The sequence below is a fragment of the Rhinoraja longicauda genome, chromosome 15, assembly GCF_053455715.1.
Source record: "Rhinoraja longicauda isolate Sanriku21f chromosome 15, sRhiLon1.1, whole genome shotgun sequence".
In the NCBI taxonomy this organism is placed as follows: Eukaryota; Metazoa; Chordata; class Chondrichthyes; order Rajiformes; family Arhynchobatidae; genus Rhinoraja; species Rhinoraja longicauda.
In genome coordinates this window covers 9,393,660-9,406,219 of record NC_135967.1, presented here as the reverse complement: position 1 = coordinate 9,406,219, position 12,560 = coordinate 9,393,660, and the positions used below count along the sequence as shown (strand labels likewise).

Genomic DNA, 12,560 nt, shown 5'->3' with positions numbered 1-12,560 from the left:
ATGAGAACAATGTCTCTTAATGTATCCTATCTAACCCTGTACTGATCTTTAGGTTTAGGTATATTATTGTCACGTGTACCGAGGTACAGTGAAAATCTTTATTTTGCATGCTATCCAATCAAATCAGATAACACGAGACATAAATTCAATCAAGCAAAGCTCAAGTACCATAGGTAGAGCAGAGGGGAAGACGGAGTTCAGAATATAATTCTCAGCATTGTAGTGCACGGGTTCCATAGACAAAGTCTATGGAGTAGTGGTGAATAGAGGTTTACCCTAGCTTTTGGAAAGACCGGTCAGAAGCCTGATAACAGAGGTCAAGAGGCTGTTTGTGTGTCTGGTGCTGTGCAGTTTCAAGCTTCCGTACTTTCAGCCCGACGGGAGTGGGGAGGAAGTGCAAAGACTGGTGTGGAGCAAATGTTAGATTATATTGGTTGCTTTTCTGAGGCAGTGTGAAGTGTAGATGGAGTCAATGATGGGGAGTCAGATGTGTGATGGACTGGGCAACATGCATAGTTCTCTGCAACTTCTTGCTTTGGGTAGAACTGTTCCCCAACCAAGCTATGATATATCCCGAACAAATGCTTTCTACGGTGCATCTGCGGAAGTTTGTAAGAGTCATTGGACACATGCCAAACTTCACACTTCTATCAAATCTCTTCTCAACCTCCTGTGCTCTAAGGGAAACAATCCTACTCAAAAATGTATATCTACACATATGAATTCAAGGATCCCAAATACTTTACTGATCATTCTATCATTCCCAAATGTCCATCACCTTCAGATTTGTTTACAGGTGCACTCAGGACACTGTTACCATACAATATTTGGAGCTATGTCATTTAGTCCATGTTATCTCTCTTTCTTTCCCTCACTGAACATCACTTCACATTGCCATGTGTTACATTTCATCAGCCACCACTCTGCTCATAGTCAGCCTGCGCCTTCTTGCGTTCCATTATCACTCTCCGCACTGTTTATCAACACTTCCAAGTTTTGCATCTTCATAAGTGGTAGGGGCAGAATTAGGCCATTTGGCCCATCAAGCCTACTCTGCCATTCAATCATGGCTGATCTATCTTTCCCTCAACCCCATTCTCCTGCCTTCTCCCCATAACCCCTTACACCCATACTAATCAAGAATCTATCTATCTCTGCCAAAAATATCCATTGAGTTGACCTCCACAGCCTTTGGTGGCAAAGAATTCCACATATTCACCATCCTCTGACTAAAGAAATTCCTTCTCATGTCCTTCCTAAAGGAACGTCCTTTAATTCTGAGCCTATAACCTCTGGTCCTAGACTTTCCCCCTAGTGGAAGCATCCTCGCCACATCTACTCTATCCAGGCATTTCACTATTTGGTAAGTTACAACGAGGTCCCTCCTCATCCTTCTAAACTCCAGCGAGTACAGGCCAGTGCCGCCAACGCTTATCATATGTTAACCCATTCATTCCGAGGATCATTCTAGGAATGATCAGCCATAAGATAGATCAGCCATGATTGAATGGCAGAGTAGACTTGATGGGCCAAATGGCCTAATTCTGCCCCTCTGGATCCTCTCCAGCGCCAGCACATCCTTCCTCAAATATGGGGCCCAAAATAGCTCACAAAATTCCAAATGCCGTCTGACCCGCACCTTCTAAAGCCTCTGCATTACATCCCAGTTTTTGTATTCTAGTCCTCTTGAAATAAATGCTAGCATTGCACTTGCCTTCCTTACTACCAATTCGACTTGCAAATTAACCTTTTGGGAATCCTGTACCAGCACTCCCAAGTCCCTTTGCACCTCCGATTTCTGAATTCTCTCCCCATTTAGAAAATATTCTGCGCCTTTAATCCTAATACCAAAATACATGACTCCACACTTTGCTGCGACTTCTGTTAATGTGTAATTGTGACCCCACATACCCTTGTCTAATGTATTAAAGTCATTTATAAATTTTACAAAAAAGTGGTCCCAGCACTGACCCCCCCCCCCCACGCTTGCTTGAAGTGCGGTCAACATTTCTAACACATGCTCCCAAGCATTTGCCATCCTATATTATTTCCTCTTAAGAATAAACTTGACACAATTAATGGAGCAAAGTGTATATCAAAGACCACTTTAGCTATCCAAAGAATGCAAGGAATGCTGAGAAAACTAAAACTGTACCCACAAATTGTTTTTAAAATTATATCTGGGGATGCTAATAACACTGACATTATTGCATTTACTGACGGTTTCTGATGAGCAGGGAGATGAGGGCAGCGGACTTTCCTTTAGCGATAGTGCAAGGAAGCAACCACAAGATGGGAAGGACTCTGTGTGGACTAGTTAGTTGAGGTAAAAACATAATATTCATTACTACTTAAATTCAACATTACAGCTACTAAATTACCAATCTAATACCATAACCATTAAAATCAGGTTATTCCTAAAGAAATACCATCTCTGCCTTTATATCCGTACACACCTTGTTAGCTACTGCGTTGACACTTGGCCTTGCGTCAAAGATAGTCAACTTCTGGGTCTGCCCATTGGATTCTCTAATAATATCAACATATTTTTCATCATCTTTGCTGCGTTTTCCACTCATCCCAACCAGAGGTTGACTACAACGGACAATCACAGCTTGATTATCAGGATGTATCCACGATAACACCTGAAACAGAAACAAACTGAGGTCATTATGAAAGTCCGTTGTTTGATTTTTAAAGCTAATGGCATTAATCAGAGTCCCGAGTTTCCCGAGAGTCAGGATTATGGGTGCTGTCTGTATGGAGTTTGTACATTCTCCTTGTGACCGTGTGGGTTTTTCTCCGGGTGCTTCAGTTTCCTTACACATCCCAGAGACGTGCAGGTTTGCAGTTTATTGGCTTCTGTAAATTGTTCCTAGTGTGTAGGATGGAACTAGTGTACGGGTGATTGTGGTCGGAGCGGAATTGGTGGGCTGAAGGGCCTTTTTCCACTCTGTATCTCTAAAACTAAAAGAACTGAACTGCAACTATGACCAAAAACAAGTAAATCGGGGGAAAAAAATAAGATGCCTGCCCTCCCCTTTCGTCAGCCCACTAAAAAGGACCCTCTATCTCTAAATCAATCTTCAGTAATTAAATCATGGGACTCAAGAATAGATCAAAGTGCCATCCGGCAGGTTTGAGATGCATTGTTTAGTAATGAAAAGCTTTTACAATTTGGGGAACATTTCGCAAAGAATCAAAACACAAGGTTACTATTTCTGTTTCATTTTTATACAAAGCAAAATGTGATTCTTAGTTTGTCGAATCAAAATCATCTTCTTGACACACATCCTGGCATGAAAAATTCTAGACACATAGCGCTGGAGTAACTCAGCGGGTCAGGCAACATCTCTGGAGAACATGGATAGGTGACATCACCTATCCACAGTCTCCAGAGATGCTGCCTCTCCCACTGTGTTACTCCAACAATTTGAGGTTTTTTTTGCAAACCAGCACCTGCGGTTCCTTGAGTCACCAAAAATTATATCTTAGCCTTAAAGGTGACAATGTAATTCTGTTTACAATCTCTTATTTTAGCAAAAGGAAAAAGAAAAAATGGGTAGATGAGAAAGACCATTTATAATAACTTGTATGGACTCGGCAACAATCATTTGACAAACTCCCAATAAAACTTCAGCTCCTCCAGTGACATTTCTGACAGGCTGGTAGTTGTTTCAATACCATCATACATACTGAACTAAATATACCCTTAACAGATTATCATCATTATGACACAAAGGAAGCCATTTAGCCCATCAAATGCATGCCTGCTTTCTGGTGAGCAATCCAATCTATCCTTTCTTGGTTTAATCCTCACAACCCTGATCTTTTTCCCTAAATTACCAAATTTCCTTTTGAAACAGTGATCACTGCCACCACTCCCACAGCCTGTGAAATCCGGCTTGATAACATTTACTGTGCAAAGAAATCCTTCCTATATGGTGTGCCAATACTATGATAATATGAGGATAGACACAAAATGTTGGAGCAACTCAGCGGGACGGGCAGCACCTCTGCAGAGAAGGAATGGGTGATGTTTCGGGCCGAGACCCTTCTTCAGACTCCAAATTTAAATTTAAAGTTTAAATTCAGATTTAAACCACCATCTGCAGTCCCTTCCTACACACTATGATAATATGAGATATATATATTCTATAAATACAAGATATAGACAGTGTATATAATATATACAATATGCATGTTGTATATGTAGTATAGCATATATATATTTCATGATACTGTGCTGGTATTATGACTTTATCACACATGTATTCCTTTATAATTCTGTACCCTGCCCCTCATCTCATCTGCTAATGGAGGCACATTTGCTTTGTATACCTTACCCAAATTTAATATACTTTGCTCCATAGAAAATAACATTGATTTTGGCAACTGAACTAAGTAGCTGGAACTGATTCTGGCAAATCTCCTCTGAACTCCCTTAAGGATCTTTACGATCCTTCGTAACTAGATTAGAGTGACCATATCTGAACACTGTAATTTAGTTAAGGCCTAACAAGGATTTTGAATGAACGAATTAATGATACTTCTTTGAATGAATGATACTTTATTGTCACATGTACCTAGGTACAGTGAAATGCTTTGTTTTGCATACAACCTGGTAAAAATCAAATAGCAGAACACTACTGTATCTATTTGCAGTAAACCAGAACTCCAGAGAAGTTTCAGCATAACTTCCCTGTTTCTGTACTGTACTTAGGAAGCCCAAGATCCCAAATGCTTTGCTAACTACCCTATTAAAATGTCCTGCCAACTTCAAAGATCTTTTCAATATCCAGGTCAACAAAACAAAATACTCATGTGCAATTCAACATGAATTTTCTCAAATGTGGCTGGGTGTTAAAGAAATGTCGTGTTATTTGGAGAAAAAAAAGCATAAAACCTTTTTTTTTTGTGCTTCTTTAATTTTAAGACAGTTCAAAATATGTTCTTCCTTTTCCCTTTTAGAGGACAGAGATTTGGGGAGATTTTGCAAAGATCTGAAGAGGACCTTTTTTACCCAGAAAGTCACAAGTACCTGGAATGCAACGCTGGAGAGAATGGTGGAAGCAGAGTCACAAACAGTGGTGTCTAAATAAGCACTATAATCATCTAGGCATTAATAGCAATGGGCCAAGTGCTGAAGAATGGCGTTAGTGGGATGGATGTCCTCTGGTTGGCAAGAGTGTGGTGGGCCATGCATTTTCCATGCTGTATGATTCTATGAATGGACAATTAACACCAGATATTATATATGCATTTTACCATACCCACCGGTAATCGACCCTTGGATCTGAAGGCAGCTACTTTTCGCAGATCATCATCGCTAGCACTGGCTGGAACCACTAAGATTGGTGGATAAGTGTCACACAGCTCATAGTTCTGATTTATGTTGGCGATTCTCCATTTTCGCTTTTCATCAGGTAAGCCCTGGAGGAACATACAACATAAGTAAACGACAGACAACCAAAAATAAAATGTCAGCAACACTAAAATGTAGTAGTAGACTTATTTTTGTTAACTAAAATGAAGCAAACGCTTGAATTTGCACTTCAGTATGTTACAGATAAAAATGTACAACTACCATAGAAGCTAGCCTTCCTAATATCATACTATACCCTAATGATTTTACTATTTCCCAGTCTCTAAATCAGGCTTAGTTGCCAAGAACAAAGACGTAAATAAAGCTGAATGTGGAAGTATCAGATGAAACAAATAGGTATCCCTGATTCCTTCCCTCTCTTATAAAACCACAAGTCTCTGTTTGCATGTGAAAGTTGAGTAAACGAACAAACTGAAAATACTAACAAATACGTACCAGGTAGACAAAATGGTAAATCACGTTAATTATATAGTTAACTTATAATGCTAACCTACTTAAAGTTAGAAAAGTGAGTATTTCCTCCTCCAAAGTATTATCTGCCTTGTAGGAAAACTGATCCTTCTAGAAAAACAACTTAAAATTTGAGGAATTAAAACAAATGGTTTAATTTTGATGGTTGAACACTAACTATATTTAATGGAATGCTAACTATATTTAAGAGAAAAAATTCATAATCCTTCCTCAATTATCATCTCCTTCTATAGAAATGTGGTAAAACTACAAACAAAATTCATTCTTCCTTTGTCCAAGAACCCCCTTACTGATTAGATGTAGTTACTTCAGCTAACCACATGAGTATGCTAAAGGACCAGAATATACACATCCAAAAAAGGTATAATTACATATTTTCAGTGAATTTAATCAAATGTATTTCATTACTTCTTAACTCTGTGCTCAAAGCACATTTCTTATTACTATATGTCCAAAACAACATGAAAAGTCATGTCCATAAGTTATGGGAGCAGAATTAGGCCATTCGGCCCATCAAGTCTGCTCCACCATTCAATCATGGCTGATCTATCTTCCCCTCTCAACCCCATTCGCCTGCCTTCTCCCCATAACCCTTAACACCCTTCTTAATCACAAACCTGTCAATCTCCACCTTAAAAATATAAATTGACTTGGCCTCCACGGCGTTCTGTGGCAAGGAATTTCACAGACTCGCCACCCTCTGACTACAGATATTTCTCCTCATCTCCTTTGAAAATGTATGTCCTTTTTATTCTGAGGCTATGGCCTCTGGTCCTACACTCTCCCACTAGTGGAAACACCATCACCACATCCACTCTATCCAGGCCTTTCACTATTCTGTATCACCTTTAAGGTAAAAAGTGTCAGTCTATCTAGCTAGACTTAAGGAGGGACCCTGAGGAGAAAAGAAAGAGGAAGTGCAAGAGGATTTCAATACTTGTGTCCAAAATGTAAGGTTCAAGTAGCCTCATCCAAGGCCAACATTAATAGCAAAATGGAAAGGAGGAGAGTACAAATGGAAAGTGCAAGAGGATGTCACCAACCCGGGGAATGTACCACGTCATAAAGTATTTAACAGCATGGATAAGGATTTCAAACTACACAATCTGGAGCCTTTGTGTCAGACAAAAGGTAAGAGGCACACAAAAGATTGAAAATAGTAAACAAAATAATTGGCAAGCAAAGTCTTGAGGAGTAGGAGGATGGCTAAGAGAACAAGCCCAAAGGTAACAAACCCACATAAAGGAGTTTCAAAATCTGAGAAAGGGGCAGAGTCAGGCAATGTTATTAAGATGAAAGCAACTGGTCGACAGCGAATATGGGGTCAGAAACAGAGCTTAGGGTTGAAAGAGACAAGGTTTGCATCCAGTCCTTGTCAGCCTACATTGACTGCGGCTGGTCTCACAGCTTCCGCAACACAAGTTTGAATGTGTTCCACGGGGCTATATGTGTGGGAATCTCATACTGTTCTTGTGACTGTTTCAGGTTCTCCTCCAGGTGCTCTAGTTTCCTCCCAGGTCATAAAGCTGGCTGCAGGGTTAATTAGCTACTGTAAATTATCCCAGTGTAGGTTGCCGATGGGAATCTCAGACAGGTGTTAATTGGCATGCGAGGGAAAATAGGTTGCAAAGAAATGGGCTTTGACGGAATTATTCCCAGAACCAGCATCAACCCGATGAGCCAAAAGGTCTCTACTAGATTTAGGAAAATGAGAAATTTGAGCCATAAACAACTGCCAGTGATGGAATCACTCTCAATCATAGATAATAATATATTCCTTTATTCGTCCCACACCGGTGAAATTTACATTGTGATTGTGGTAGAAGCAAAATATCTATGGTTGAATGATACTTTATTCTCACGTACCAAGGTACAGTGAGATTCTTTTTGCATACTGTTCCGTTTAAGTCCAATTCTACTTCCCCCCATCATACTCATGTACAAGAGTGTAAGAATAGTAGCGGTAGAGGCACTGAGGCAGTACATAAGAGTTGCAACATTTCCAGCACCATTCTGTTTGATGTATATGAAGGAACTACAGATGCCGGTTTAAATCGAAGATGGACACAAAATGCTGGAGCAACTCAGCGGGACAGGCAGCATCTCTGGAGAGAAGGAATGGGTGACGTTTTGGGTCGAGACCCTTTCTCAGACAAAATCAGTCTGAATCAGGGTCTCGACCCAAAACGTCACCCATTCCTTCTCCCCAGAGATGCTGCTTTCCCGCTGAGTTGCTCCAGCATTTTGTATCTATCTACCATTCAGTTTGATTCAAGTCCAAAGTTGATAACAATGTAGAATCTCAACTTTGTGATTTACAATAAATTGCAGCTTATTAAAATTGGACGGCAGATAAAGCCAGAATAATTTGACCTCAAGTGTAGAGTTGTACCTACAGTTGGAAGTTACCTCCAAGGTAAAAAGCAAAGATACTAGAGGAGCAAGATGAACCACTCTGTTGAAATCACCTATACTGAAGTGTAGTACACAAAGGAGCATAACGTCTGCCATTTTCGTAGGCAAAACACGCCGTTCGCTATGCCTCTCATAGTGTAATCAGTGTTTTGGGGGAACTGTATGTGTGATGATACCATTAAAATGCAGAATATATCTCATCTATCAATTCATAGATTTATGTTATTTTTGTTTTAAAATCTTTCTGCAAGCTTCTGCCTACTAAAATGGCACCATGACATACTACGGTTTTTAGGGTCGAGTGGCCTATCTTGCTCTGCTCTATTATCTTTGGTAAAAAGAAAGCCACGGACAGATGCCAGGGGTGTTCTAGTAGTTTGTGCTATGGCAAGTTAGCATGGCAGAAATCTTCAGGTTATGATCAGATGAGCAAGGAATCAGGATAGGATATCCTGGGCAACCACAAAAACTGTAGGGAGGATTACATACTTTGGCCAGGGTTATGGAGAATATTCTTTTTATTTTAATTGACGGCACTGTGACAGATCTATAAACCCGACTGGAGAAATTAAAATGTGGAGCGGCAGAAAAAATAGACATGTATTTTGGAAGTGACAACAATGGCAAGGACAGGGGACAGGAAAGAGGTCCAAGATAGGATGGCAGTTTGCAAAGAATAGATGGTTTTCTCTGCTTTTTTCTCAAATAAAATCAATAGCCATTTACAGAAGGCCACAAGTAGTCGAGAATAGAACAGTTTCAACATTCAGGGGGGCATCATCAATAAATGTGAGCAAAATGTAGAATTAAAAGCTAATAGGAGTTTGGCAAAGTCAGGTAAAGAAAGAAAAATGCAGATGGAATGTTTTTGTGGGGAAAAAGCAGGTTGGGGGGGGGGGGGTGGATAAAAGCAGCAGCTGACAATCTTAGACTTAGTAATAAAGAAATCCATAAAATCTCCAAATCATTGAAGGTAAAATTGGAGGGTCAAAGGAAAATTGGAATAAGAAATTACCTCAGAAGCCATTTCCATTTTCAAGAGAATCAAAACATAGTGAAAACCTTTTAGTAAAGTAGATTGAGGCCTGATAACTTTTGATCTGGTGATTGCTGGCTAAAGCATGTATATATTAAATACACTCCAGCATGAGCTCATTATGGGGAGTGAAGGGGCCCATATCAGGCAGTGATGAGGGAAAGCATTGGTTCTGTTAAGAAAATAAAGGGAATATAAGCATGGTTTAGAAATGGTGCTTGGTTGTTAAAAGTACAATGCAAATATTAAACAGCCTATGCATTTCAAACCGAAGCTGGCCCTAAAAACTGCTTACCAGCCTCTTAAATTCTTCAATTGGGTCATAAACTTTCCAGCCATCTTCGTAGCATGATTCTTTATTTTCAAATGCAAAAAATTGCTGAAAGGAACATAACAGTAATTGTTAGAACACTTAATATATCTGTTAATTTTTCCCATGATTATCAAACTTTCCTGTTGTGTCTTTATGGAATATTCTGATCAGATCTCCTGGGCAAAACAGAACTCAAAAGTTCAGCTGAGAAAATCAACACCATGCTGAAGTTGGAAGGCCGACTTACTCTGAACCCTTGATGGCAGTATTTTCCAACAAAAGTACAGTGAAAGCTGTGTGACCCTCTCCACCTCAGCCTGCTTCCATCTCTCCATTCACATGGCTAATGGCACCAAAGTTCTTAGCTTTTGGTGCAGAACATGTTAAACAAATGTGTTATATGCAGCATGTATGAAATAAAACACTTGGAAAAGATTGCAAAACTCTTCTCGGCTCATTTGGTACAGAATACGTTCAACAAAACAAATGTGTTATGTGCAGCGTGTATGAAATAAAACACATGAAAACGATTGGGGGAAACTGTTTATTTGGGTTCCTTGCCAAATCCATGTACATTTAATTAGTTCGTGTCCCATTAGCTGCTATAAGCAGAAGTTACTGACCCCAAAATAGAAATACAAAACAAAGGAGCAAATTAATGGTGATCATTTTAAATAGGTTTAGAAATGCTGGAGTTTCTGCTGCAACAGCTGAAAAATAACATTAAATGATGACACAGATCTAGCTGAGCCAGTGAAGTCAACACAGTGGCTGTCACACCCATGAAGATTCAGGGTAAACCATGGGAACAGAAGACATAGGCTGAACCACAGCAAGCACTTCCTAGAAGAGTAATGATGGTCAATCTTATAGCATAGGGGAGGATCATTACATCCGCTCAAAAATGTAATGCACAACAGATGCCAGTTGTAAGTAATTGATACTTATAGACAGATCCCCAATTACCCTCTTTCATCTAGCGGCAATCCCACCCACTCCTCCCCTGTACCCCTCCTGGACTCGCACCTATTTCTCAACCTCCCCCCCTCTCCCCCTCATCCACGTACATTCCTTCCTCTAGCTTCACAATTTGCAACTTTTCAATCATTTTTGGTTTAGGTTTATTATTGTCGCGTGTACCAATGTACAGTGAAAAGCTTTGTTTTACATGCTATCCAAATAGATCAGATATACTAAACATGATTACAATCTGTTTAAACTCGTACAATAAATAGAGCAAAGGGAAAGATAGAGCGTAGAATAGTGTTCTCAGCATTTAGTGCTTCAGTTCCATAAGACAAAGTCCAATGTCCACAATGGGGTAGAGGTGAATCAGATCGTGCCCCAGCTAATGGACAATTAAACATCTTCACTTCCCCCACCTCAGCACCTACCGCCTGGCATCCCTTCTGTCTTTTAATCTCTAGGGTTTTTCCACCATCTACCTATCAACACCCGCCTGCCCCCCGCCACCCACACACACAAAGATCAGTTTCAATTTATTACCTACCCGTCCTCTCCTCCAGCTTTCTTTCCCCCTCCCTCCACAATCAGTCTGAAGGAGGGCCCCAACCCAAAATCTCACCTATCCATGTTCCCCAGAGAAGTTGCCTGACCCACTGAACTACTCCAGCACTTACGTTTTTTTCACCAATAATTACAAGAACTGGACAAAGTATGTCAGACCCATCAATGGTTGATGAGATTTAATGCGTGGGGTTACAGATTTATAATCCGTGGCAGAAGAATCAACACTAGACAATAGACAATAGGTGCAGGAGTAGGCCATTCGGCCCTTCGAGCCAGCACCGCCAACTTGAGGAAAGCAAGACATACTCAGAGGTAGCCATGTGGCACAGATAGTAGAGCTGAATAGAAGAGCTGCTGCCTCTATGCTTTGGCAACCCCAGCTTGATCCTGATCTTCGACGTTGCCCGAGTGAGTTTGTATGCTGCCCTGTGACCACATAGATTCCTGGGCGCCCTGGTTTTTTCTCATATGTCAAAGACAAAGGCCATGGTAGATTAGAGATGCACAAGATTGCAGGTGCTGGAATCTTGAGCAAAACGTGAAGTGCTGAAGGAACGCGGCAGGCCAAACAACATCTGTGTAGAGGATGAAGGAGGTCTGAAGAAGGGTCCCAACCCAAAAAGTGATCAGTCAGAAGGGTCCCAACCCAAAATAGCTATCCACTCCCTCAGCACCTGGCCTGCTGAGTTCCTCCAGTAGATTAAATGGCCACTGTAAACTGACCCGAGGATGCAGGTGTGTGGTATATGTAGGGGAGAGTTGATGGGAATTTGTGGACAAGTGATTACTGGAAAAATTAGTTAGACACTACATTTCTCTGTGAACTAGCATAGACCTGATGGGCAAAATGGCCACTTTCAATTTCATAAAGAAATTTAAATATCGTTATCTGGAAATGCATGACCTAAAATGGTGGCAATGGCGATGTAATACTAATTTTCAAATGGAATCGGATAAAAACTTGGAAATTTGCAGTGCTCTGTGGAGAGACCAGTGGAGCCGGACTAATTGATAGTTCTTTCATTGACACAATGGATCAAATAGCATTAGTACTAGTTGATTATTGTCATGTGTACTGAGATGCAGTCAAAAACTATTTGCGTGATATCCAGTCACATCGTACTAATAGAGAGTCAATCGAGTCCCACGCAAGTAAACAGGAAGGGAAAAGAGAAAAATACCAGTGTGGAATAGAGTATTAGAGCATTATAGTATTTGAGCTACAGAGAAAGTGCAGATAAAAAAAAGTGCTTTGGCCACAATGAAGTAGTTTGGGAGATCAGGACTGCAGTGTTATCTTATGAGAGGATTGCTCAGTAGTCTGATGACAGCAGGGAAGAAGCTGTTCACTTCTATTGTGTCCAGATGGGTCCACTGCTCTATATCAATCTGTAATTCCATGAATTGGC

General features: G+C 40.4%; 1 protein-coding gene across 1 annotated transcript in view; it reads right to left on the bottom strand.

Moving 5' to 3' along the window:
* Positions 1-12,560, bottom strand: part of mtm1 (myotubularin 1) — an 85,867-nt gene that overhangs the window by 17,241 nt on the left and 56,066 nt on the right. Inside the window, exons 7-9 of the mRNA XM_078412176.1 lie at positions 9,604-9,687; positions 5,278-5,433; positions 2,457-2,645 (exon numbers count right to left, since the gene is read on the bottom strand). Coding sequence (XP_078268302.1) covers positions 2,457-2,645; positions 5,278-5,433; positions 9,604-9,687 — 429 coding nt within the window. The remainder of the gene's footprint in view (positions 1-2,456; positions 2,646-5,277; positions 5,434-9,603; positions 9,688-12,560) is intronic.